This window comes from Pan troglodytes, chromosome 11 (genome assembly GCF_028858775.2).
Source record: "Pan troglodytes isolate AG18354 chromosome 11, NHGRI_mPanTro3-v2.0_pri, whole genome shotgun sequence".
NCBI lineage: Eukaryota > Metazoa > Chordata > Mammalia > Primates > Hominidae > Pan > Pan troglodytes.
In genome coordinates, this window is record NC_072409.2 from 62,848,121 (window position 1) to 62,875,735 (window position 27,615).

General features: G+C 42.0%; 1 protein-coding gene and 1 long non-coding RNA gene across 4 annotated transcripts in view; one reads left to right on the top strand and one right to left on the bottom strand.

Moving 5' to 3' along the window:
• Positions 1-1,032: 1,032 nt before the first annotated feature.
• Positions 1,033-12,300, bottom strand: ZFAND5 (zinc finger AN1-type containing 5). Of its 3 annotated transcripts, none has more exons than XM_009456731.5 (6): positions 11,272-12,300; positions 7,199-7,358; positions 6,682-6,793; positions 5,992-6,095; positions 3,500-3,625; positions 1,033-2,676 (listed from the first exon to the last, which is right to left on the bottom strand). In XM_009456731.5, exons 2-6 carry the CDS (start codon positions 7,347-7,349, stop codon positions 2,528-2,530), a joined length of 642 nt encoding a protein of 213 aa, XP_009455006.1. In that variant the 5' UTR covers positions 7,350-7,358; positions 11,272-12,300; the 3' UTR covers positions 1,033-2,527. The 3 variants fall into 3 exon arrangements, with proteins under 3 accessions (XP_009455006.1, XP_009455007.5, XP_063643842.1); XM_009456732.5 differs by lacking the exon at positions 11,272-12,300 and adding an exon at positions 11,038-11,188; XM_063787772.1 differs by lacking the exon at positions 11,272-12,300 and adding an exon at positions 10,050-11,132.
• The window catches only part of LOC112204387 (uncharacterized), a 29,620-nt gene continuing 14,279 nt past the window's right edge, over positions 12,275-27,615 (top strand). The window contains exons 1-2 of the long non-coding RNA XR_008537057.2: positions 12,275-12,584; positions 13,496-13,561. This is a non-coding gene — a long non-coding RNA (uncharacterized LOC112204387). The remainder of the gene's footprint in view (positions 12,585-13,495; positions 13,562-27,615) is intronic.

Consider the following 27,615-nt stretch of genomic DNA (forward strand, 5'->3'; position numbering starts at 1 on the left):
CCCAGCACTTTGGGAGGCCGAGGCGGGCAGATCACCTGAGGTCAGGAGTTCAAGACCAGCCTGACCAACATGGAGAAACTGTCTCTATTAAAAATACAAAAATTAGCTGGGCGTGGTGGCGGATGCCTGTGATCCCAGCTACTTAGGAGGCAGAGGCAGGAGAATCGCTTGAACCCAGGAGGCAGAGGTTGCAGTGAGCCAAGATTACGCCATTGCATTGCAGCCTGGCCAAACAAAAAACTATCTCTCTCTTGCTACTACTCAGACCTTCAGAGTGATGGAGTCCGAGGGCTCATCTTCTCTATACCACTCTGACTTCATTTTTAACTTGAAAAATTAAATTGCCCTTCTAAATCTTCAACTTCTAAATTTTCAACTCAATTGTGACTTTTCATATTCAGAGAAATACTACCCTATGTCAGTATAGGAACTTTGACATACATATGTACCTCCCTAACTTGAAGCAAAAGTAGCAGCATGCAAAGAACTGACAAATAAAACTAGGGTATTTCCACCCCAAACTCCATCACAGAGAAGCAACAGTTGCACTCTGGTATTCATTTACCCCAGGTAAAGTCAACATGTACCTGTCACCCCTTGTTCTTTATGATCTGGCATAAACGCTACAGAGACCAAGTCCATGGGTGCATCTCTGTATTAGAGCCAAACCCAAAACAGAAATAAAACAGAACTCTTTTTGTAAACTAAGTCATACCTACTTTCTTCTTCAGAATTATCATAAAACATCATCTTTTACAACATGGAGAAGCGGGGTAGGCCATAATTGTTCAAATTTCATCTTTCTCCTCAAAATTTAAAATTGTTTTAATCCCAAAGGTGCCTATTGAATTCTTCAAAAATAAACTGCCTATCAGGTATCATACCTGCAAATGCTTCTAATATCGATTATCACTTGTACAAGTTCAGCGATGGCGAAGGAAAAAAAATTATATAGCCATGTAAAGTAACATTTTCTAATTTTCCCCCTTTAGGACTCCAACTATGGCTTAAAAACCCAATGAACAAGTGAAGTTTCCCTCTGTACATGGCTTTTATTATTTACATAATACAATATAGCATCAATGCTGAATAGCATGATTATGTGCAATACATAAATATGAACTATCTGTACACATCTGCAGGTCTAACTCAGAACTAAGGTACATAAAATTGAAAGCAAAACTGAATGCTTTAAGAATAAAAGTAAAAACTAGGACTGAACACTGCAATAAATCAGAAGTAGTGCCTCGTGTACATACTTAACTATTTACAGATGAAAACAGGCATTACCACAACACTAACTATACTCATTTATATATAAAAAACACAAGTTTCATACATCACAAAAAACCTTCCATTATAACACAGAAGTGATTATTACCAGACAAGCATCAGTGAAGTATACTGCCTTTTCTAGTTGTTATTGTACAATGCTGTAGATAATGCAGCCCATGCAATACACCCAAGAACACTAGAGTCCTACACCCAAGTACAATATGATAAAGCAGCCCTCTGCAAGTGGTGCTGGATACCACTAAGAAGTCTACTGCAGCCATGTTGGTTATGATTTTCCATGCAGAAGGGTACAGTTACATTAAGAACTGAAGTCTTTTAAAAAGCTTTAAACATTCTTTCTTGAACCAAAACATTCGACAAAAGATGCACATGAAAAATTATTCAGATACCTTTGCAACTTAAAATTCAGATGCATGTTATTCAATAGAGCTGCTGTATGTGAAAACCAAACGTAGAGTTTAAATTTCGTCTTGTAAACAAATTAATCCTAGTGCAGTTCTGTGCTACACATTTTTAGCAATGAGTAATGCAGACATCTTCTGGTGCAGGCCAGTACAATAAGCTTCAAAGGTTATCTCAAGACCCTGTTGTTGGCTTGATGGTTTTACTTATAACCAGTTTCGATGTTTACCTTTCACAGAATGTCTTATTTGACAGCTTTAGATGACCAATTTAACCAGGCTTATATATGGCGCCAAATACTGGTTTCACGGGAAAGAAGGTCTGATCCTCTTTATGAGCATTTCTTCCTGCTTCCAAAGAATATGTTGTGAAATTAAAGAGGGTGAAGTTTAACTATGGTAGAAGTAGACTGCCAGTCCTTTTCTGGTGTACCATTTTAAAAAAATACAGGCACGTAACACTAGCCAAAGATTATACCTTGATTACATTCCCAAAAGGCAGATATGCTGCAAACATGCAGAGATTTCATTTATTTTGTTTGGCACATGGGAACTACATTTTGTTCCTATTATCTGTGTGTTTCACTTTGCTGTGCAGATTTTCATCCAATTTTTTTCAGGGGAGGGCATATACATTTGTAGGGCTGTATCTATCCAATTCTGCCTGTAACAAACACCCAAACATCCTAAAATATCAATTATAAGACAGACAAGTGTAAAGTAAAACTCTGGAGAACATCAAAGAAAAATGGCCATGCATCTGCTCTTTAATGTTTTCCTACGATATATTAAAATAAAAACAAAGTTTCAGTCTCTTCACAGGAAGTAATTTATATTCTCTGAATTTTTTCAGCCACAACAACTGGATTCTCTTTTCTGATTTTTGCTGCAGCTTCTGCTTTGTAATCATACGGACAGTTGTGCTTGTCAGAGTAACGGTGAAGTCCACAAAACAAATTTCCACATCGGCAGTCAAACCCTGTACAAACGAAGAAGTAGAGTCATTTGAGAACTTGAGGCAATTAAAAGAGAAAAAAGCCTTAGTCACTATAGAAAAGGAACCAGATTTTCATTGCTTTGTAACGTAAAAGACAGTGAACTCTTTTCTTCCACTTCCTGGTGATAAGACACAGTCAACTCTTATAGAGTCTATCACGTTAACCTGGAAAAGGAACTTTTAACTTCCTTTGACATGGTGAGAAATTCAAATAACTATGTTCAGTCTTTCCTTGCAAGGGCAATAGCGAAGTGTTTGGTAAGCCAAACCACGTGGAGAAAACAAAATGGGATATCTGCCAGCTAATTTCTACCAGATGCTCTCCCTCTATCGACTCCTGTAGATGCAAAGTAGGATAAAATTTACACAGGCTCTGGAGTTAGGCTAACCTGGATTCAAAACACAGTCCTACCATATCTTAAGTAATGCTTCCTCAAGTGAAAACAACCATCAAGGTCTGAGATTTGAAGAAGACAAGAAAAAAAGTACCAAGAACATTCCCTGCATAGCTCAAAGTAGGTGGTGCTGTTAGTTCAGTAACATTTTCCCTAGGTATACAAAAACTTTTTATCAATCTAATAAAATAAGAGGGCCTGAGTTAATAGTTTTATATGATTAGGAGACAAATGGAAGTAAAACCCAACTTCTTTCCACCCCAATACCACCTCCCCCACGTTTCCTAGACTACAGCTAGTCAGGCTTTTTTTTTTTTTATGTGTAAGACCAACTAGTCTCTTAGGGAGTGACCAAAAGCTCCCTGTTAACTGCAGAAGTAAAACATACATTGTCTTGTGTTTTGTAATACCTGTAAGACCAACTTTCTTTCTGCACATGAAACATCTGTTTTTCTTTGGTTTGGGCAATTCAGGAGCTTTTTCTTCACTCTGAGAAGTACTGGGCTGAGAAACTGATGGACTGGGCTGAGTGACAACTGAAAAGGACAAAAACACAAATTTATCAAGCATTCACTGGCTAACATTTTTAAGTCAAAAAAGGAAGTATTTAAGAGAAACAGGAAGATGCCTGATAAAAATGTTTGTTAAGTATTCCTTGAAAATACAAGCTTTAAACAGAATCTTCCATTTTAACAACAGAACTTGATTCAAATCTGAGAAATTCCTGCCAATCACCATACTACTTGCTTCTCTAATTTTGTAAAATGATCGCTTCACTCAAGAAATTCCTTTAAAACACTGGTAACAGCCAGTACTAAAAACAAAATCCTAATTCTGTTTTAAAGAGCTGGGAGATGTTAATCATATGCTCAGTTTTTCCACGTTATAATTTCCTAAATGCAAACTTTTCAATCAGGGCAGTTCAAATTCATTACATCGCAGTAAATAAAAGTAGCCAACTTTGATTTTATGCTTATAGGAAAAAAAATCCTGTAGATATAAAAACAGCAAATTTTGACAAATAAAACCCAAACCATTTATCCCTAAATCAACGTCAGATCCAAAAATTCCAAAACAATCATTTTACCATTTTCACAGGTGCACTAAACATCATAGGAAGACTTGAAAGGTTTTTTTAAAGCTTGGTTTTAAAAACAGATCGGCAAACAGTCTTTAGAAACTACTTGAGAAGTATTGATTTTAAACTATTAAGGATTCCACAGGCAGAACAAGAATCTTATCTAAAATGGGCATCCACTATCGACAGAGATAGCATCTACAAACAGTCCCACCGTTTCTCCACCTAAAAAGGCTTTAAGTTTCAGTGTACACATGGCATCAATAACATTTCTCACAATGAACAAAAAATACATTACTGTACTAAAGCCCACACTGCCACTAGTTCTTTAACGCAAAAATAACAAAATTTACATCTACTTACATATAATTCAACTATACCTGAAACACTATAAACTCAGGTTTTAATATTAATCCAAATGTAACAATAGCAAATTTATGTATGCAATGCTGAAATTACTGCCCAAATATGCCAGCACCAATGCTATTAGCATATAGACAAGCTCCTACAACAAGCTGATTGATTTAATGGCAATTTTCTCTAAAACTCTGCCCAAATTTATAATTCAATTGCATGAGCAATGAATCTACTGGGAGAAATAGCCTAATATTAGACTAAACGAACAATATTCCACCTACTGCTACTGTGACAACATTAATGTTTATCCTGATGTCATGAGGATAAAGAATAATCTAGGGGAATAGTTGTATGGGGTAGAGGGAGGGTGTCAGCCATTTCTTTGGCCACATCTGAAAAATGAACTACGGCTCCTGAGACAAGAGAAGAAGGGGGAATAAGAAAATGACACAGAAAAGGCAAATAGCAGTGAATCACGGAATGCCTACTAAGTAATAATAAATGCAGACTAGCTCTAACCCAAGACTATTCTTCCAAGGTCAGAGTAATTTTGTATTTAAAAACCAAAACCAAAAACAAAAACCCAAACAAAGGCATCACGGGCAAACTAATGTGGTCAGTTTAAGGATGGAGCTCATTTCAAAATGCCAAATATAGATTCACCTGCCAAACTTGAGAATTTGGCCTTAACTTTGTAAGATTAATACAATAAACAAACTTGACGCTGTTATCAAAAGCCAGCCTCGAAAGCAGACTGTATAACCACTGACAGTATTTTTTCACAACAGAAGTTTTATATTGCATTTAATCAGCACTCTGCCAAAAAAGAACAAATTGATCAAATAAGCTACGTGCACTATATAAAGCACAGAAATCTTTTTGTTCTAGGGCCTAGTACAGGTAATTCAAGTCAGTCTTCTTGCACCATCAGGGCACTTGTGGTTGTGCTATATAAGCAAAGTTTCCAAAGTCACCATATCTCATGAAAACCAAAATGCCTTTCCACACTGAGTTTCAAACTCCCACAAAATATATGATAGGAATATTGTACTTCAAATAAGTTCTAGTTTTCAAATATGTTGTTCTACTTAAAAGTTTTCTACAAAATTGACAATATCAAAACTAAAGTTACTGCTTTTGGTTATAAAATTATTCTTTATACCCTTGAAATTTAACTTCATCAAGTTTTTAACACATCCAATCTCCAGATTACAGACTTTGCCCATTATGCACAAGGGTAGTGCAGGGGATGAGCAGAGAAGAAACTGAGAATAAATATGACTATTTTACACTTCAAGATACTCATACTCTTCAAGATACTTTTAAAGATAGTAGTTCTTTGCTTGGCCTATATTTTATGGCTCTCCCTCCTCTTTGGTCCTTCAATGGGAAGGAAAGAATCCCCCCACCAGCCATTTCTTGCACTATCAAATTCAGAACTGAACAAGTATTAAATGAAAAACATACCTGGCTCTGACACCTCTGTTTTCGGGGTAGTTATTTTGTCCTCTCTTGAAATGCTCATTTCTGTCATTTGCTGAGTTACAGGCAAGGCAGCCACAGGCACATTTCTATTTGAGTTCAAGCAAACAATTTTTAAAGGTGTTAAGGGTACTTCTTGAGACAATGAATAAGTTGTCAGTTCAACTTTAAATTATATATTTCCAAAATAAGCAAATGGAGCTAGATAATCTAAAGTTTAAAAAAAATATTGGATGCCCAGCATAAATGGTTGAGAAAAAAGTTTGATAAATGGCTCATGAACTCGAGGCTGCATTTTGTATAGGTTACCATATTCTACAACCAGCTAGGGATTTTTAGCTGTGCCTGTAACTTGTTTAAGGGCAAAAGGGCAGCTCTGCCAAAACACCTTGTTTGGCCCAATAATATTCTACAGTCTCACTCGACAATCCCTAAACCTCAATTACAAAGAAATAAAAAAGCACAGCATTTCCAACACAGTATCCTTGAGGGGGTTAGGGAGTCAAGTGTAAGTAACACACATCTTTACTCAATGACTTAAGAGTCGTGTATTAAAAGACACTGAAATCCTCGATTGCAAAGCCAAGGGCATCTATTAACTTATTATTGGACCAGTACAGACATCTTGATTTCCTCTTTGTAATATCATAAAAACTCTGAAACGTTCAATCTTACCTTGATTTTTCAGATGTGCTGCCAGCAGCACCTTCACAGTTGTTTAAGCTAGTGTCTGCTCTCTGTACAGATGCAGAATCTGAGGTAGGACTGTTGGAACCACTAGCTGTCCCTATTTAAAAAAAGGATTTGTAAGGAACCAATGAACACTACAAAAACTCACTTAGTATCAAGACGTAGTAATAAATACTTGCATTTAATTAGGTTAGTGATATAAGCATTCACTGTGCTGTAATCCTACACTTGAGTATCCAAACAAAAAATATTAAAAAGTCAATCCAATGAACACAAGTGTGAAACAAAATAACCCCAAAAAAGAAAACTGAAAAGCTAGAAGATGCTTGTAGATAGTCATTCATTCCTGATCAGTCATGTCAAGCACTTGGGCTGTTGCTTGAATTTCAAGCTCTTGTCAGGTGTTCTCTCCATGTGCTTTCAGCATTCTCAGCCCCAATTCTTGGTTCTGTATTTCTGTCCACCAGTTCTTCAAATGTGTTTTTCCTTGGAAATAACTTACCCATTGGGCTCATTCTGCCACTATTTTGCTGCCTCTGAAGATGTTCTTTGTAGCAAACTGAACACATTCCATTTGTCCTAGGATTTCCATAAAAGCCACATCCTGTGCTACACAGCATGGGCCCCGGGGTCTGGTTAGTCTCCTGAGCCATATTTTTCTGCTACAGACGAAACGAAATTTCAGAAATTAGTGTTATCACCAAAATATAGTCTAATATAATCATTGGTATACCGTTGTAATTTCTACGCAAGTTTTAACAAAAGCCCAAATTCTGTTAATCATTAAAAAGGGTGGGCAGAGATAATTATCAATATTTTGTTGCCTTTATAAAAGCAAACTGTTTTAGGACCAAAAAAAAAACCCCAAAAAAATTTTTATCAATTATTAGGGTATTTTTACCTATCACTATTCTTGGTTTCAATTTATGAAAAGGTCTGTTAGCTCTCAGGGTTATGTTTTAATCAATTTGGGAAACTGGTATCTTTAAGTAACTTTTCACTCTGCTGCACTACAGGCAGACCATTTCAAATGTTTTTACTTAATTGGCTAATCACAATTATCACTGACTCTTGATATTTATAGGTGGTTCTTTAAACTGGATGAATAAAGTTTTCTTAGAACACCTGTACATATCTGGGCTTCATCAGTAATTTGACAAATCTGCTGAGGCAGAGCATCTGTAATTTTTAATGCTGAAACATCTTCACATAAGGCTGAAAAGAGAACTGGTAGCCCTTCCTGCTACCCTGGCACCAACAAGTAAATCTCTAAGAATTTAGGGTCAGCTGGTTTACGAAACTCCTTTTACGTTCTCCATTTGAAGTTTCAGAGTATGTCAAAGCCAGTGCCTAGGAACCTGCAATACACAAATTATGAACCAGATTTCTCAGCCAAAGGCACTATTAATTTTAACAAGTGCTTGTCTTCCTCATACCAGAAAATAATAAAACCGTTCCAAGCTCAAATTCAATATATTAAAGTCAATATATATACATAACCTTTAGTAATGGTTAATATCCAATGCTGGGTTACCAGAAAAAGCTTTACATAGCAAGCATTTGTTTGCAAGGAAGATTTGCTTTTCTAAAAGTCTTGTTAAAACGCTGTGCTAAATTATTAATAAGTTTTCCTCTGGATGAGAAAATACATATTCAAGAAAAATTATTTTAAAATAAAGTTGTGGAGGGTTTTCATGTCATCTTAAACATGTATAAGCATATGTACAAAAAGCATATTTGAGAGCATTTGCTTAAAGGAAAATTTGTGTGCTGTAACTTGTGGTCAGTCATTTTATCCAACTACATACTAGAATACACTTTTTAGTGAGTTATTAAAAAACTATGTTTTAACAAGTATTAACTACCAAAATTAGAAGATGGGAGAAGGGGACTAACCAATTTTGACCTGGCCAGACCCCTGGTAATTATTCCCCAAAACATTTTATCTTCCCTTTTGTAAGTAAAAGTGCACCATACAAATATTAAGACAATCTAGCTTGTGTGGAGTGACCAAGATCCACAACTTACTTTGAACAACAGTATTAATTTAGTTGACACTGTCTCTTTAAATATTAACTGGAATTTAGCTGACTCATTTTGGAGCAGGGTAGTGTAAACATTTCAACATCACTTAGGAAGTTTATTAATAAACACTTTCAGCTGGGTTTTTAAATGAGCATAATAGGAGCAAAAAATGCTTTCAAATGATAAATATGTATGTATTTGCATGCCCATCACGCACAAAATATGTGTGAATGTTTGCCCTATGCATGAAAGTTGGGTAACTCCTTAAAACCAGTTTAAGTATGCTAGCTTACATTTTCTACACTGAGGCCCAGTCTCATGTGACATTGGCTTTAAAGTTTAAGGCCAAGCGATCAACATACCTAAGTAATTTTAGTTAATCTGATTCTTAAAATGTTTGTTTTAGATAAAATGGAGGATACTCCATCTAAAGATTTCACACACAGAGAGATAACAAAGTATTCCAACTTTGCTTCAGAGAACATGTCTACCTTCATTTCATTATAAATAACTTTCAACTGCGAGACACACAAGAGGTACCAGGACATGAGTCTTCTACATGGGTTCCCATCTTTTAGATTTTTTTCCCCTAGAAAGCCAGCTTTTAAATGCCATCACATGTGCACAGCTTGCTTTAATATTTCTCAGAAGCTCAGATCACATGGGAGGGCGCTTCAGCCTGTCACAAGGCTGCAATGTGACAAGCTGAGCTGGATGGAGGCTCTCACATAAAGCCTAGTCAACAGGGGCCTCTGAAATCAGCTTCTATTTATATCTCAAAGCCTGCCAACTCCTACACAACCCCAAGAACTAAGGATGCAGCGTTCATATATCTAACATAAGAAAACAAAAAAAGGGCTGCTAGTTTTTTCCTTATGTAGGAAAAACTACAGAACAATCTCAATCTAGAAGATGAAAGCATAGTCACTCAAAGCTAAAATGGTCAAGGTTGTTGATAAAAAACTAAGCACAGTGGAGACCGCGTAAAAAAGAATCCTCATTTAGTGAGGATTTAGGGGATGAAGTGTGGGATGTGTGTTCCCATTAGGTATTGCATTCCCCTTGTATTTTAGAAAAAAATACCATTACTATTTATTGCCTTTAAAGTAATTAGCAACTTGAGCATGCACGTGTCAGCTCTATCAGATATAGCTAGAATGCAGATTTTATAAAGTTTATGGCTTCCTCTAACTTACAGCTTAAAAAAACACCCGAGTGTAACTGAACAATTATCCAATTCCAATTCTGAACAAAGAGCTTTTACACCTATGGAATACAGTTCTTCCAGGTGCACATGATGTGATGAGATGGCATGAATTCCCACTCACCTGGGAATGGAGACCTGAGTTCAAGTCTCTAGTCTGCCACTAAGTCAGTGACCTTGGGCAAGTCCTTACTTTCCACATTTCAGTTCCCTCTTTGCCAAATGGAGTAGAATTGACTTTTAAAGGCTCCTTTTCAGGGCCCGCGAGATAGAAAACAGGAGACAACTACAAAGAATCCTTAATTTTTTAGGGGGGGGTGTGGGGAAACATTTTAAAAAAAACTTCAAAGATAAAATTGCAATATTTTCACCAATTGAGTTCTGAAAGCCTACTCTTTAAAAAAATCCTAAAAATAAGGAATAAAATACATTCGTTTATGTTTTTAGAAGTCTGTATCTAAATCCTAGGTTTAAGAACGGGGATGTGCGACCTATATGTTCCTTTATCTTGGTATCTCCTTAGATGCTATCCCTTAGGAGACATTCAATCAATAAAGATAATCCGACCCTTCCCCGAAAACACAACTCCACGGAGTGCGTGGAAAGCGAGCAAAAAATTTCACATTCATCAGCCTAAATGCACCAAACAAAGGAGAAGGTGCTCCATTTCCTCCATGAAAACGGATCTCAGGGTAAAAACGCAGCGACGTCGAGAAGCCCAAAAGACGACGCCGAGAACCCCCGGCCCCATGTTCCAATGGATTTTGGAACAAGTTCGGGTCCCACTGATCCCCCATCCCCCTCCAAGCAAAGGCCTCACTCAGTAAAGCCCAACAGGGCCCTCTCCGAAAACCACTGAGTCATGCAGAACAGCAGCTCAGCAGGCCAGGCCAGCCCTTCGCCTGCAGGCCCCACGCGGATCCCCGACCCCCGACCCCGAACGGCTCCTCTTAGGGGAGAGCTAGGGGGGGCTGCAACGGGCAGGGGGCGCGGCCGCCGCCTCGGCCTCTTTGTTTCTCTGGGTCGTGGTGCCCACGCCGGGCGCCGCCGCGGAGGCGAGCGGCCTAGAGGCCGGCCCCGCAGAGGCGGCACGCCGTGCATTGTTTCCCGACCGTGCTGTGGAGCGAGCCAGGGACGCCGGGAGCCAGGTCTCGGGCCACGACGACAGGATGACGCCTCCGTCTTTGTGCTTCCTGGGCTGGCGGGCGGGCTCCCCTCCCCCGGACGCCGCCATCCGCGGCCTGCTCCGGCTTCGCCATTGGCCCGCGGCGCCCCGGTCCCTTCACTCCCGCCCCCGGCCCGGCAACAAGGAGCCCGGTTCCCACCCCCAGCCCCGTATCACTCACCCTGCGGGGTCCCAAATGCGAAAGCCGGGTTCGCGCGCGAAGCCGGCACGATGAGGCCGGGGCGAGGCCTCCGGGAAGGCTGAGCCGGGCGCCCTGGTGCCGCCGCCGCGGGCCGGGAGCGGGTCGGAGCCGCAGGCGGAGGTGGCGCCGCCGCCGCCGCGGGGTCTTCCTTTGTTCCTGCAGCAGCGCCGAGCGTGGCCGGGACACGCCGGAGCTCGGGAAGTGGGAGGAGGGAAGCGAGGGGGGGCCGAGGAGGAGGTGGAGGGAGGACCGGAGGCCGCAGCGGCTAACGCTGCTCGAGGCGCTCGCCCGTCGTCGCCTCACGCCTCCACAGGCCGCAGGTTGGGCGGACGAGGAGGGCGAGCGGACCGCGCGCCGCGAGGCCTGGGGCCGTAAGGGCCCGCTGATGGCGCTCTTCGCCGCTCCTGCCACCGCCGGGGAAGCTGCGCGGCTCCCGGGAGCGAGCGAGCCCGCGTAGGAGATGCACACAGCTCCGCGTCCCGGCCGACTAACGCGCTCGCCGCCCGGCACCCGGGCTGTGAGGGAAAAGAGGGGGAGGGGGCGGGACCCGTGCGTCAGCGAAAACCCCGACGGCGGCGGCGGCGGGGAGCGCGGTGACGTCGCGGGCCCGAGGCCACGCCCCCGGTGCCCTGTCAGTAGGTCCGGGAGGCGGGGCCGAGACGGGTTGCTGTGCCTTCTCGCGGAGCCCAGCCACTGGCCTGGCAGTCGGCCCCTAGGGTGGAGCTGGGAAGAGCGAGTCCTGTGGAGGATGCGTTTCTATTTTTAACCCAATTGTCCGCCCTCAGCCTCCCTCCTTCGAATTTTCTCATTCAAACCCGTTTTTCGCCATCCTAGTTCTCACGCTTTGTCTCCAGCCCTGGGCAGACATTCCCTCCCCCAAGAATCGTAAGGATTCACCCCCAGAAAAGGAAAAGAATTGCCTTATGGCTTCGAGGTCTTTTCTGTTTATGAAACCTCCTCACTCCCCACACCCATTTTGAGCTCCGAAGTCCAGCCCGAGCGTGGCCCTGACGCAGCTGGCGGCGTGCGTTCGCTCGCCCAAGGTCACGGGTGGTTGTGGGGAGTGAGGAAACGCGCGGCCGCCCAGGGCTGCCAATGCCCCGGCGGCGCTGTTCTGAACAAACTGTTTTGGCCAGCCTGTGAAATCCCTGGAAATTGACGATTCCAGCAAAGCGTCGTGAACTGGGAAAGCACCAAGTGTTCTACTCAAAAGCCGCGAAGGGACAAAACAAGCTAGACCCGAGGCCCAGATGAAGCGGGAGGAGGAGGCTTGCGAGAGGAAGTTCAAGGGGGTAGGTACTAGGCGGGCAGTTCAGGCACGAGGCACAGGTCCCCCATGGGTGAAAGGATGACTTTACCCCGAACACTGGGAACCTTTTCAGAGCACAAACAAAAAATATTTTCAACTGACCGCTCCAAGTGAATTTCAGTTCAACTCAAAATAACAAAATTACTAAGTCGGAAAGGACTTCTGAAATTTTCTAGTAAACAACGGTCTAACGAATACATAGAAATGATGTTTAGGGTTTATATTAGCCACATATAGAATGGAGAAGAGGTCCCTTCAGTGTTTCTCAAAGTTGGTAATCAGAAAAAAATCACCTGGGGTGATTAAAGATTCCTACGCATCTCCCCTGGATATGGTTTTTGTTGTTTCGGGGTGGGAGCGGGGGTGGGGGGGAGGCCCATATTGCGCTTCAGGTGGTCCTTATTTATAATCTGTATTTGGGGGAATGCTATACTGATAGCTTGAGCCAACACTGCCAAATCAAACAGTTCTCCGCCACAGTTAGCAAAGTACTTGGAGCATAACAACCTTTTGTTTTGTTTTTAACAAATTCGGGTTTATTACTGTGATCAATTAATGTATTAGAGATTTAAGTAGTTTGGGTCACTGGTCCCACGACCACTGCAATTTATTTCCTTAAATTAGTAGATGAATTAGTAAAAAAAAAAAAAAAAAAAAAAATAGCTACCATTTACAGGCCATTTTCAGTGCCAACTATTTTCCATTTAGGGTCTCATTTTATCCTCACAGCAATTCACTGAGATAGGTACTATTATCATGTCCCTTTCTACAGATAAAGAAACAATGACTAAAGAGGCTTGCCCAGGGCACTGAAGGGCAGGGAGGCAATGGAGGTGATTATTATTGAGAACAAAAATAACTTGAATTTTAACTTGAATTTTTTTCTCTCTCTAGAATTGGAGTTATAGTGAGTGAAACAAGATAATTCCTGAAGAAGCATACTTTGAAAAAAGTCTAAGGGTAATGAGGCAAGCTCATTATTGAATAGCGTATTCCATAATATTATGTCACCTTCTGATAATTCATCTTCTCTATCACCCATTTATAATTTTCTCTGAGACTGTTTCAACCAAGAATGTTGCATGTATTGGACCTAAACATACCAAGATTCCTTTTTAGCAGCTATTTTCTAGTGGTTCTCAAAGTGTGGTCTCCAGACTACCTGGGAACTTATTAGAAATACAGATTCTCAGGCCCCAGCACCAAACCTGTGGAGTCACAAACTGGGGGTTAGCACAGCCGTCTGTGGCTTAATAAGTCCTCCAGGTGATTCTGAAGCATACACAAGTTTGAAAACTATTGACTTAACCCTACCATGGCATCAGGTGACCCCTCTTTTTTTCAGATGGCTCACACCATGTGAAAGGGAAAAGTTAAAAAAAAAAAGTCTCATATTACTGGTGTAACAGATTAAGGGATATACTTCTAAGAAGGTTTTTGTTTTATTTTTGTTTTCTTATATTTTAATTGTTCACTTGCACTCCAAAGACAAACTGAATTGTTAAACACAGAATATATAAGAGAATGCTTCTAATATAACATGCCAAAGGGCTTTGCTCTATAGTCATTAGGAAAGGTCAACTTTGGCCTGAAACCAACCTCTGTAAAAAAGATAATGAGTAGCCAGTTGTGGTGGCTCACGCCTGTAATCCCAGCACTTTGGGAGGCCATGGGAGGTGGATCATGAGGTCAAGAGATTGAAACCGTCCTGACCAACATGGTGAAACCCTGTCTCTACTAAAAAATATACAAAAATTAGCTGGGCATGTTGGTGCGTGCCTGTAGTCCCAGCTACTCGGGAGACTGAGGGAGGAGAATCACTTGAACCCAGGAGACAGAGGTTGCAGTGAGCAGAGATTATGCCACTGCGCTCTAGCCTGGTGACAAAATGAGATTCCGTCTCAAAAACAAAACAAACAAAAAAACAGATAATGAGCAAAGTTGGTCAAAGTGCTCAAAATGTGATATTGGTTAGGTGTGGTGGCTCACGCCTATAATCTCAGCACTTTGGGAGGTGGAGGCAGACGGATTACCTGAGGTCAGGAATTGGAGACCAGCCTGGTCAACATGGCCAAACCCTGTCTCTACTAAAAATACAAAAATTAGCTAGGCGAGTGGCAGGTGCCTGTAGTCCCAGCTACTCGGGAGACTGAGGCAGGAGAATCACTTGAGCTGGGGAGGTGGAGGTTGCAGTGAGCCGAGATTGCGCCACTGCGCTCCAGCCTGGGATAACAGAGTGAGACTCTGTCTCAAAAAATAAAAAAGTTTTGCACATTTGCTACTTTCCAGGCACTCACTTAACTTGGTGCTGGGATATACATTCATGTAAAAAAAAAGATGTTACCCTGTTCTCATGGATCTTACTGTCATTTGGGGAGAAAGATATTATCATATAATATATAATTATGAACTGGTAAATATTTTGAAAGAAAAGCACAGAATGCTATGGGAGCATATAACCAATCATAATGGATCTTGAAAACTCACCCAGGTCTGACTTCCAACCATCCCCATGGCCAAAGGAGCCAGGCTTATTTCCTTAAAGTAGGTAACCTGGTAGTCTGCTTAAGAACTCAAGTAAAGTCATTGCAGTTTCTCTTACACTTTTCTTTGTAAACTAGGCCTGGAAAGGGGATTGATGATGGGAGAAGAGCAAATGTAATTAAATTTCTTAGAAAGTGAAAACTGACATCCCTTAAAAACAGCAATATAAGTTATTAGTCCACTGTAAAATGTAAAAGACCTGAAGTTATTTTATCTTGACATATAACTTCCTATTATGGAGACAAGAATTGCTGCTATGACATTATTATAATACTTGGTCATAAGTAACTATTCATTTTCTGTCTGTGCTTGAGTAGAACATGGTGAAGCACAAAGCCTTTTCTAGGGTCTTAAAAACTTCAGAGTGGCCGGGTGTGGTGGCTCATGCCTGTAATCCCAGCACTTTGGGAGGCTGAGGCGGGATGATCACCTGAGGTCAGGAGTTTGAGACCAGCCTGACTAACATGGTGAAACCCTGTCTCTACTAAAAATACAAAATTAGTCGGGTGTGGTGGCGGGTGCCTGTAATCCCGGCTACTCCGGAGGCTGAGGCAGGAGAATTGCTTGAACCCGGGAGGTGGAGGTGGCGGTCAGCCGAGATCACGCCATTGCTCTCCAGCCTGGGTAACAAGAGCGAAACTGCTTCTCAAAAACAAAAAGCAAGCAAACAAACAAACAAAAAAACCCACACACAAAAAGCACAAAACTTTGATGTGTCACTGGACTTTCACATAGTGCCCTTCCTCCATTTCGTTCCTAGCCCCTTCCCAGATTTCAAAGATCAAGGTAAAGGACTGTTTTATAGAAGTATTTTCAAAATAATTGGCTAAAAGGATTACAGTATTGTATTTAGAGCAAATCCACTAATTTAAAAATTAAGGCTGGGCGCCGTGGCTCATGCCTGTAATCCCAGCAGTTTGGGAGGCCAAGATGGGCGGATCAGGAGGTTAGGAGATCGAGACCATCCTGGCTAACACGGTGAAACCCTGTCTGTACTAAAAATATAAAAAATTAGCCGGGCTTGTTGGCGGGTGCCTGTAGTCCCAGCTACTCTGGAGGCTGAGGCAGGAGAATCGCTTGAACCTGGGAGGTGGAGGTTGCAGTGAGCTGAGATTATGCCACTGCATTCCAGCCTAGGCAACAGGCAAGACTCTGTCTCAAAAAAAATTAAAAATAAATAAATAAGAAATTGATAAAGCAAATTGCAATTTCATTATTATATAGACCTTTTGGTAAATTAAAATTCTTAATTATTTTCTCTGAAAATAACTTGATCAAAGAATCTTCAAATAAAAGACATAGATATCTTACCAGATTAGAGAAGACTTTCTGACACAATCTAGATACTATCAACGTAGCATTAAACAATTTTTGAGACTATTTGAAAAACTAAAAGCTTTTATTGTTTTTAATTTTCTTATTATTTTTTTTGAGATGGAGTTTCTCTCTCGTCGCCCAGGCTGGAACCTCCACCTCGCAGGTTCAAGCGATTCTCCTGCCTCAGCCTCCCTAGTAGCTGGGATAATAGGCTCCCGCCACCACCCCCAGCTAGTTTTTGTGTTTTTAGTAGAGAACAAAAACTGGCAGTCTGGTCTTGAATTCCTGACTTCAGGTGATCCGCCCACCTCGGCCTCCCAAAGTTCTGGGATTAAAGGCGTGAGCCATCGAGCTGGGCCTGCCTAATCGTTTATGTAAATCAAGAACTTAGGTTGAAGGAAACTGATGATTTACTATGTATATATATTTTGTTGTAAACACCATTTAAGAAACAAAATATTTTGGTCTCAACTCTTAAGAAATTTTTTTTATCGAACAAGCTAAGTGTGGGTTGTTAATCTCAGTAGTTAGCTCTGGGATTGTCTCAGAAACAATACTTTGGGGCTGGGTGAGGTGATTCACGCCTGTAATCCCCGCACTTTGGGAGGCAGGAGGATCATCTGAGATCAGGAGTTCGAGACCAACCTGGCCAACATGGCGGATCACCTGAGGCAGGTGATAACCTGAGGTCAGGAGTTCAAGACCAGCCTGGCCAACATGGTGAAACCTCATCTGTACTAAAAATACAAAAATTAAGGCTGGGCGTGGTGGCTCACACCTGTAATCACCGCATTTTGGGAGGCTGAGGTGGGTGGATCACCTGAGGTTAGGAGTTCAAGACCAGCCTGGCCAACATGGTGAAACCCCGTCTCTACTAAAAATACAAAAATTAGCCAGGCATGGTGGCGGGTGCCTGTAATCCCAGCTACTTGGGAGGCTGAGGCAGGAGAATCACCTGGGAGATGGATGTTGCAGTGAGCCGAGATCGTGCCACTGCACTCCAGCCTGGGCGACAGAGTGAGACTCCCTCTCAGAAAAAAAAAAAGAAAAAAATTAGCTGGGCATGGTGGTGTGTGGCTGTAATCCCAGCTACTCCGGAGGCTGAGGCATGAGAATCGTTTGAACCCAGGAGGCGGAGGTTGCAATGAGCTGAGATTGTGCCACTGCACTCCAGTCTGGGTGACAGAGCAAGACTCCCTCTCAAAAAAAGAAGAAAAGAAAAGAAAAAAAGAAAAAGAAAAGAAAAGAAAGGAAAAAGAAACAATACTTTGGAGCATATCATAACCTGGGTTCACGGGTGGTGGGGTTGGCCAGGAAGACAGGAATGGTGTCAGTGATTCAGTTAGAGCCCAGCAACTGTGCTGTTATAAAGCTTAGGCAGGAGGCAATTGTTCCTAAGGCCCTATTAGCCAGCAGAAAAAAAGCTAGAAACAATTAGGGAGGTCAGGATTCAGATAGAAGACTAGCATGAGAAAAGTGGGTAGGGTGGGCCTCTGTCCTGGAGCAATCTAAGTTCTAGGCAGAGAGCCAAGGCAGGTATCTTAAGTTTGTGTAATGTTTTTCCACCTACAATGTATATTCAAATGTATTAATTTGATAATTCTCACAACAGCCTATTGAGATAACTCTTATCTCTCCTTTTGCTGGAGGAGTTGACTGACTGAGGCTCAGGGCAAAGTTATATATCCTGTCCATTGTCATATATCTAGTGAGAGTACAACCTTCTGTTCTTTGGCACAGTGTTTGTTGCCTCTTCAGGATCACTTCCCCCTTTAAATTTATTTCATAATTATATTTACCATTAGAATGTTAACTTTTTTTTTTTCTGAGAGGGAGTCTCACTTTGTCACCCAAGCTGGAGTACAGTGGCACGATCTCGGCTCACTGCAACTTCTGCCTCCCAGCTCAAGCAGTCCTCCCACCTTATCCTCCGGAGTAGCTGGGACCACAGACATGTGCCCAGTTAATTATTTGTATTTTTGGTAGAGATGGGTTTCACCATGTTGCCCAGGCTGGTCTCAAACTCCTGAGCTCAAGCAATCTGCCTGCTTTGGCAGATGGATTACAGGTGTGAACCATGGCGCGAAGCCTGGAAAGTTAACCATTCTTTTTTTTTTTTTTTCTGAGACAGAGTCTTACTCTGTTGCCCAGGCTGGAGTGCAGTGCCATGATCTTAGCTCACTGCAACCTCTGCCTCCTGGGTTCAAGAGATTCTCCTGCCTCAGCTTCCCAAGTAGCTAGGACTACAGGCACATGCCACCATGCCCAGCTAATTTTTTTGTATTTTTAGTCGAGATGGGATTTCACCATGTTAGCCAGGATGGTCTCCATCTCCTGACCTCATGATCTGCCCGCCTTGGCCTCCCAAAGTGCTGGGATTACAGGCATGAGCCACCGCACCCGGCCATACCATTCTTGTCTTGTGTATCGCTCACCTCACCCAGCAGTCTCTAACAGGCAACTTCTGTCTCTTTTGCTAGCTCCAGCTTATCTGTCCATCTCCTAAATGTTGGCATTTTTTAGGTCTAGGTCCCGGGCACTCTTTGTTTTTTCACTGCTCATACTCTCTCAGAGCGACTTTACCCACCTTCATAGATTCAAATGAAGTACTCAAAGGAATGAGTATCTGTACTCATTCCTTGGCTTATAAATTGTTTATTTATGAATTTTTCACTTACAAAGATATAGCTATTTGTATTTATTTATTTTGAGACAGAGTCTCACTCTGTCACTCAGGCTGGAGTGCAGTGGCATGATCTCGGCTCACTGCAACCAGCCTCCTCGTTCTGGACTCAAGAGATTCTCACGCCTCAGCCTCCCCAGTAGCTGGGATTATAGGCATGTACCACCATGCTTGGCTAACTTTTGTATTTTTAATAAAGACAGGTTTCACTGTGTTGGCCAGGCTAGTCTCAAACTCTCTGGCCTCAAGTTGTCCACGTGCCTGAGTCTCCCAAAGTGCTGGGATTACAGGCATGAGCCACCACACCCAGCTGACAAAGATATATCTATTTTTAAAATTTTACTTACAAACATTTTTCAACTTAATCGAGAAAACTCTTCTTTTTTTTTGTTTGTCTTTGCATACTGAAGTTATGCTCTGTCATTGGAAGAGAAATTTATAGCTAACCACTACTATTGTTAGGTAGTGAATAAGTGGGAGTAGTGAATAAATATCTAGAAATAGATATGAATTTATATTTATTCCATGTGGATCAATGGCTCTAGAATGAACAAGATAAAGTTTGAACCTGGGAATTTCAGAGCCAGTATTTCAGATACTGGTATATGACTGATTTAAGTTGTTTTTGTATTATAACTTACAACATCATGACCAACTCTAAATGTGAAGCATATAAATATGTAAGGGAAAATTCTTTTTGTTGAAAAGTTAAAAGTGATAAACTGAAGCAGGACAAATAAATAAAAACATTAGCTTCACCAAAGAAGATATACAGATGACAAATAAGCATATAAAAAGATGCTTCACATAGGCCGGGCATGGTGGCTCACGCCTGTAATCCCAGCACTTTGGGAGGCCGAGGCGGGAAGATCACGAGGTCAGAAGATCGAGACCATCCTGGCTGACACAGTGAAACCCCGTCTCCACTAAAAAACACAAAAAAATTAGCCGGGCATGGTGGCGGGCGCCTGTAGTCCCAGCTACTTCGGAGGCTGAGGCAGGAGAATGGCATGAACCCAGGAGGTGGAGCTTGCAGTCAGCCGAGATCGCGCCACTGCACTCCAGCCTGGGTGACAGAGCGAGACTCCGTCTCAAAAAAAAAAAAAAAAAAAAAAAAAGATGCTTCACATTATATGTCATCAGGGAAATGCAAATTAAAGCAACAATGAGATACCACTATGTACCTATTAGAATGGCCAAAATCCAGAAAACAAACAACACCAAATGCTGGTGAGGATGCAAAGCAACAGAAACTCTTATTCGTTGTTGTTGGGACTACAAAATGGTACAGTCACTTCAGAAGGCAGTTTGATGATTTTTTATGAAGTTAAACATACTCTTACCATATGATCCAGCAGTCACACTCCTTGGTATTTACTCAAAGGAGCTGAAGACATGTCCACAAAAAAACCTGCACACAGATATTCATAGCAGCTTTATTCGTAATTGCCAAAACTTGAAAGCAACCAAGATACCCTTCAGTAGGTGAATGGAGAAATAAACTGTGGTACATCCAGATAATAGAATATTATTCAGTGCTAAAATAAACGTGTTATTAAGCCATGAAAAGACATGGACAACTTGAATGGATATTACTAAGTGAAAGAAGCCAGTCTGAGGTCCGGGCACGGTGGCTCACGCCTGTAATCCCAGCACTTTGGGAGGCCGAGGTGGGCAGATCACGAGGTCAAGAGATTGAGACTGTCCTGGGCAACATGGTGAAACGTCATCTCTACTAAAAATACAGAAATTAGCTGGACGTGGTTGGCGCACGCCTGTAGTCCCAGCTACTTGGGAGGTTGAGGGAGTAGAATCGCTTGAACTGGGGAGACAGAGGTTGCAGTGAGCCGAGATCACACCACCGCACTCCAGCCTGGCAACAGAGTGAGACTCTGTCTCAAAAAAACAAAGAAGAAGCCAGTCTAAAAAGTACGTACTATTAATTTCAACTATATGACATCCTGAAAAAGGCAAAACTATGGGAACAGTAGAAAGATCAAGTGGTTGCCAGGGGATAGAGGGGAAAGAGGGAGGAATATGCAGAACACAGAGGATTTTTATAATAGAGAAACTACTCTGTGTGATACTATAATGGTGGCTACATGTCATGATCAATTTATCCAAACCCACAGAACCTACAACACCAAGAGTGAACCCTACTTTAAACTAAGGACTTCGAATGATAATAATGGGTCAATGTAGGTTCATCAGTTGTAACAAACATACCACTCTATGGGATGTTGATAATCGGGAAGGCCATGCATGTGTGGAGGCAGGTGTATATGGGAAATCTCTGTACCTTTCTCTCAATTTTGCTGTGAACCTAAAATGGCTCTTAAAAATAAAGTCTATTATTAAAAATAAAGAAGTAAGTGGGATCCCTCAAATTCAGACAAGCTTTGATTGTCACCCCAAAAATTAAAAAACAATTAGGTCTGTTAAGTGCTTGGATAATATAAAATTGAAAAAGAATAAGAGATTGTTAGGTTTTTGTGGGTTTTTTTTGTTTTTTTTTTCTAGACAGAGTCTCACTTTGTCACCCAGGCTGGAATGCAATGGCGAGTTTTTTTTTTTTTTTTTTCCAGACAGAGTCTCACTTTGTCACCCAGGTTGGAATGCAGTGGTGAGATCTCGGCTCACCACAACCTCTGCCTCCTGGCTTCAAGCGAGTCTCCTGCCTCAGCCTCCCGAGTAGCTGGGATTACAGGTGTGCACCACCACACCCAGCTAATTTTTGTATTTTTAGTAGAGACAGGGTTTCACTATGTTGGCCAGGCTGATCTTGAACTCCTGACTTAATGATCCACCTGCCTCGGCCTCACAAAGTGCTGGGATTACAGGCGTGAGCCATCACGCCTGGCCTGTTAGGTCTTAGTAATACTATCGCTGAACTGTGTCTAAGGCTAAGCCTAAATTGTTGGGATTTCCTGAAGCTTTTGATGCTGGAGAGAATGCTTCCTTGAACTTCCTAATTATATAGCAGAAGGTGATGTCTTTGAAGCCTTCACGAAGGCAATTGAGGGAGTCCAGCGAACTAAAGAGTAGAGTTCAATGGGCATCACAGAAGATTTCAGATTCGAGAATATTAGTCTTAGGTTATGGGATAGATTGCAGCTGTAGACTATTGAGGTACTTGATAATGGCACAGAGGAACTTCAGAATAACTTCAGTATCCGTCATTATCATCGTCTTTGAAGAAAACTGATCTTTTTGGGGAAACAAATTCCCTGAAATCCAATGCTCTCTTGTACTTTTTATTGGATATAGAAGGATGGTCCATATCAGTCTCCTCCAGCTTTCCCCAAGATCAGAGAAGCAGAGAAGATTTCTTTGTTGCTTCCTGTGGAGACCTGAAGACCACCCTGTGCAGTGGGTCTGATAGAAGGAGGCACTGACACCCCAGGTGCACTTGCAGCTTCTCTTCTAGTCCAGTTCCTTCCTTTCAGAAAGACTTCTCTTTCTCCATCCTTTTCTGGCTAAGAGGTTTAGAAGCTAAGAGATTGAGCAGCCTTCAGGATGAAAGAATGAAATAAAGGATTCCTCCATGTTGGTCAGGCTGGTCTCAAACCCCATCTCTACTAAAAATACAAAATTAGCTGGGCATGGTGGCTCATGCCTGTAATCCCAGCTACTCGGGAGACTGAGGCAGGAGAATCACTTGAACCCGGGAGGCAGAGGTTGCGGTGAGCCGAGATTGCACCATTGCACTCCAGCCTGGGCAACAAGAGCAAAACTCCTCAAAAAAATAAATAAATAAAAATAAATAATTACATACATAAATAAATAAAGGATTCCTGCAATAGGAGTTAGATGCAACTGGATGACTTCTAAAGTCCCTGGCAATTATAAGACTGTGATTTCTGGCCAGGCACAGTGGCTCACGCCTGTTATCCCAGTACTTTGGGAGGCTGAGGCAGGCGGATCACGAGGTGAGGAGTTCAAGACCAGCCTAGCCAACATGGTGAAACCATGTGTCTACTAATGATACAAAAAATTAGCCGAGCATGGTGGCATGCGCCTGTAATCCCAGCTACTCGGGAGGCTGAGGCAGAAGAATCGCTTGAATCTGGGAGGTGGAGGTTGCAGTGAGCTGAGATTGCACCATTGCGTTCCAGCCTAGGCGACAGGGCGAGACTCCATCTCAAAAAAAAAAAAAAAGACTGCGATTTCTTTGAGTGCTTATTTAAATAGGTAAATTTATGGTTAATTTAATGTTTTTTAAAAAATTTCATTCGTTCATAGTCACTTGACCTTATAGTTAAGATAGAATATTTAAAGATGTTAAAAAGACAAAATTTTACAGTAAATTAATTTTTTTTTTTTTGAGATGGAGTCTCGCTCTGTCGCCAGGCTGGAGTGCAGTGGCTTGATCTTAGCTCACTGCAACCTCTGCTTCCCAGGTTCAATCGATCCTCAATCTCTTGACCTTGTGATCTGCCCACCGTGGTCTCCTAAAGTGCTGAGATTACAGGCGTGAGCCACCGTCCCCATCCAGTAAATCAATTTTGAAAATAAAAACCAATACAGCAACATGACTACGTAAAGATTAAAGGAACTATATGTGTTACGAGCAAATAATGTTTAGTATTTATTTTGTGCTTGCTTTGTGCTTTTATATGCCTTATCTCTAATTCTTACAATAATTCTTTGAAGTAGTGATGATCATCCTCTTTTGCAGAGGCAGAGCTGAGGCACAAGGAGATAAGTAACATGTTTAAAATCGTATAGTTGCTATCTGAGAATGAAGTCAAACCCAGGTCAGTCTGACTTCCAAAGTCGAATTCTTTCCAATATAGCAAGTGCCTTTCCTAAACCATTGACAGTTGCAGAATTTTCGACTTGCAGTGAAGACTAGAGGGTCCTCTCCAGTACCCCACCCAGCATAGAAGTCTTCTAAACAACATCTCCAGACCGGGTGTGGTGGCTCACGCCTGTAATCCCAAAGCTTTGGGAGACCGAGGCGGGCAGATCGCCTGAGGTAGGAAGTTCAAGACCAGCCTGACCAACATGGAGAAACCCTGTCTCTACTAAAAATACAAAATTAGCCAGCCAGGCGTGGTGGCACATGCCTGTAATCCCAGCTACTCGAGAGGCTAAGGCAGAAGAATTGCTTGAACCTGGGAGGTGAGCCGAGATCATGCCATTGCACTCCAGCCTGGGCAACAAGAGCGAAACTCCATCTAAAAACAACAACAACAACAAAACATCTCCAGCATTCAGATTCTGTGCTGGTACCGCTAATACTGTGAAAGGATTTGCTCACAGGGCAATCTATTCCAACTTCCCCAGAATCCTGAGATAAGATTTAATCAGGCTGGGCGCGGTGGCTCATGCCTGTAATCCCAGCACTTTGGGAGGCCGAGGCAGGCGGATCATGAGGTCAGGAGATCGAGACCAGCCTGGCTAACATGGTGACACCCCCCCCCCGCCCCGTCTCTACTAAAAATACAAAAAATTAGCCGGGCGTGGTGGCGGGTGCCTGCAGTCCCAGCTACTCGGGAGGATGAGGCAGGAGAATGGCATGAACTCGGGAGGCGGAGCTTGCAGTGAGCAGAGATCGAGCCACTGCACTCCAGCCTGGGTGACAGAGCGAGACTCCCTCTCAAAAAAAAAAAAAAAAAAAAAAAATGGAACTTTAGTGTTCCATTTAAATATATTCCACCACTATTAAGATACCATTGGGGCCAGTCATGCTGTCACCTGTAATCCCAGCACTTTGGGAGGCCGAGGTGGGCAGATCACCTGAAGTCAGGAGTTTGAGACCAGCCTGGCCAACATGGTGAAACCCCATCTCTACTAAAAATACAAAAATTAGCCTGGCATGGTGGCAGGTGCCTGAAATCCCAGCTACTCAGGAGGCTGAGGCACGAGAATCTCTTGAACCGGGGACGGGGAGGTTGCAGTGAGCCAAGATCGTGACACTGCATTCCAGCCTGGGAGACAAAGTAAGACTCTGTCTTAAAAAACAAAAAAACAAAAAAACAAAAAAAACCATTGCCAAGAAACAGCTAACAAATTTTATTATAAAAAGACTTACTGGGAGATCATGCTCAACAGTGTGGCTATTTCTTTTCTTTCTTTTTTTTTTTTTTTTGAGATGGAGTCTCGCTCTGTCACCAGGCTGGAGTGCAGTGACACGACTTCGGCTCACTGCAACCTCTGCCTCCCGGGTTCAAGCAATTCTCATGCTTCAGCCTCCCGAGAAGCTGGGATTACAGGCACATGCCACCACACCCAGCTAATTTTTGTATTTTTAGTAGAGGCAAGGGTTTCACCATGTTGGCCAGGCTGGTCTCCATCTCCTGACCTCGTGATCTGCCCGCCTCAACCTCCCAAAGTGCTGGGATTACAGGCATGAGCCACCACGCCTGGCCCAGTGTGGCTGTTTCTTTCAGTTTGTACTTGGGTATAATTTTGTGGACACTTTACTGTGGTCAATCCTTGTTATCAGTTAGTGAATTATTTGCCCTATACCTCATCTACAGCAATCCGGATACTTTGGCACTTGCAGCAAATTGTTTTTCCTCCTTTTTTTTAGAAGGATGTTAGGTGTGAGGGAGAAGGAAGAGGAACAAAATAACGACAGAAGAATTGAGTAGAATTCTTTCCTCCAGCTGTTTTTGTGTGTGTGTGTTTTTTTTAAATTACAAAGTATTAATAATTTATGAACAAACTCTTTGTAAAAATTTTAAGCAACAAATAATTTTTTTTTTGAGACGGAGAGTCATCCTTGTGATTTGTTTAAATACATAAGGTTTTGCTATATGTGTTGTTTTGCAACATGCGCCTTGGGGATCTTTCCATGTAAATTATTTACCTTATTCATTTTAACAAATTGCAGAGTATGGGTGGAATGTAATTATTTTAATCACTATCCTACTGATGGATATTCAGGTTGTTTGCATTTCTTAGCTATGATAAACAATGTTGATAAGAGCAGTTACTTGTTTTCAAAATGCAGAATGCATTAATATTAATTATTTTCATTTTAAAGATACCATTGGGGCATGGTGCTGGTGGCTCACATCTGTAATCCCAGCACTTTTTTGTTTTTTGTTTTTTTTGAGATGGGGTCTTGCTCTGTTGCTGAGGCTGGAGTACAGTGGCACCATCTTGGCTCACTGCAACCTCTGCCTCCTGGTTCAAGCGATTCTCCTGCCTCACCAGCTAATTTTTGTGTTTTTAATAGAAATGGGGTTTTGCCATGTTGGCCAGGCTGGTCTTGAACTCATGACCTCAGGTGATCTGCCCGCCTTGGCTTCCCAAAGTGCTGGAATTATAGGCATGAACCACCATGCCCAGACTCAAAAATATACATTTTTTACATGGGCTTTGCTTGTGCTCAAATTTTAGTCCTTGTGGGTAGAAATAATTTTTAAGATGGAAAATAAATCTTACTAACTTAACTGACCGTAAGTTTTTAGTATTTTCTTTCTCTCCCTTCCTCTCTCTTCTTCCTTCCTTCTCTCTCTCTCTCTCCCCTTTTTCCTTCCTTCCTTCCTTTTTCTTTCTTTCATTCTTTCTTTCCTTTCTTTCTTTCTTCTTTCTTTTTCTCTTTCTCTTTCTCTCCCTTCCTTTCCCCTTCCTTCCTTCCTTCTTTCCTTCCTTCTTTCTTTCTCTCTCTCTCCCTTTCTTTCTTCTTTCTCTGTCTTTCTTTCTCTCTCTGTCTTTCCTTTCTTTCTCTCTTTCCCTTATTCTCCCTCTCCTTTCTTTTTCCCTCTTTCTCTTTCTTAACCTTTGAAAATACAATACATAGAGGACATTTAAGATTCACTAGAAAAGAATCAGCAGCAGAGGAGAGAAATCCTGCGTCATTTCTCCCCTATCCATAGCTAGTTATTTTAATAACAATAGGTGGCCAGGCATGGTGGCTCATGCCTATAATCCCAGCACTTTGGGAGGCTGAGGTGGGTGGATCACTTGAGGTGAGGAGTTCAACACCAGCCTGGCCAACATGGTGAAACCCCGTCTCTACTAAAAATACAAAAAAATTAGCTGGGCGTAGTGGAGGGCACCTGTAGTCCCTGCTACTCAGGAGGCTGAGGCACGAGAATCACTTGAACCCAGGAGGTGGAGGTTGCAGTGAGCCGAGATCGCATCACTGCACTCCAGCCTGGGTAACAGAGCGAGACTTTGTCTCAAAAATAAATAAATAGATAAATAAAATAAGATAGGTAACATTTGCTAAGCACTGATTATATGACAGTCTTTGTTGTCACCATTATATATATTAATATAAACTCAATTCTCATAAGATAATTAGGATGTAGTCACAACTATTATCACCATTTTGCTAATTTGGAAATTGTCAGTGGAAAAGTGAGAGAACCTCCACATGGTGTACCTCAAAGGCCTGGACCTTGAGGCCTTACTCATCGTGTGGTAAAAAGGAACAGAGCAGCTCTATCAAGGCACAATGTCAGCGTATCTTAATCAAGAACTGTTCCATTCTTAATGAGGGTCCAAGTTA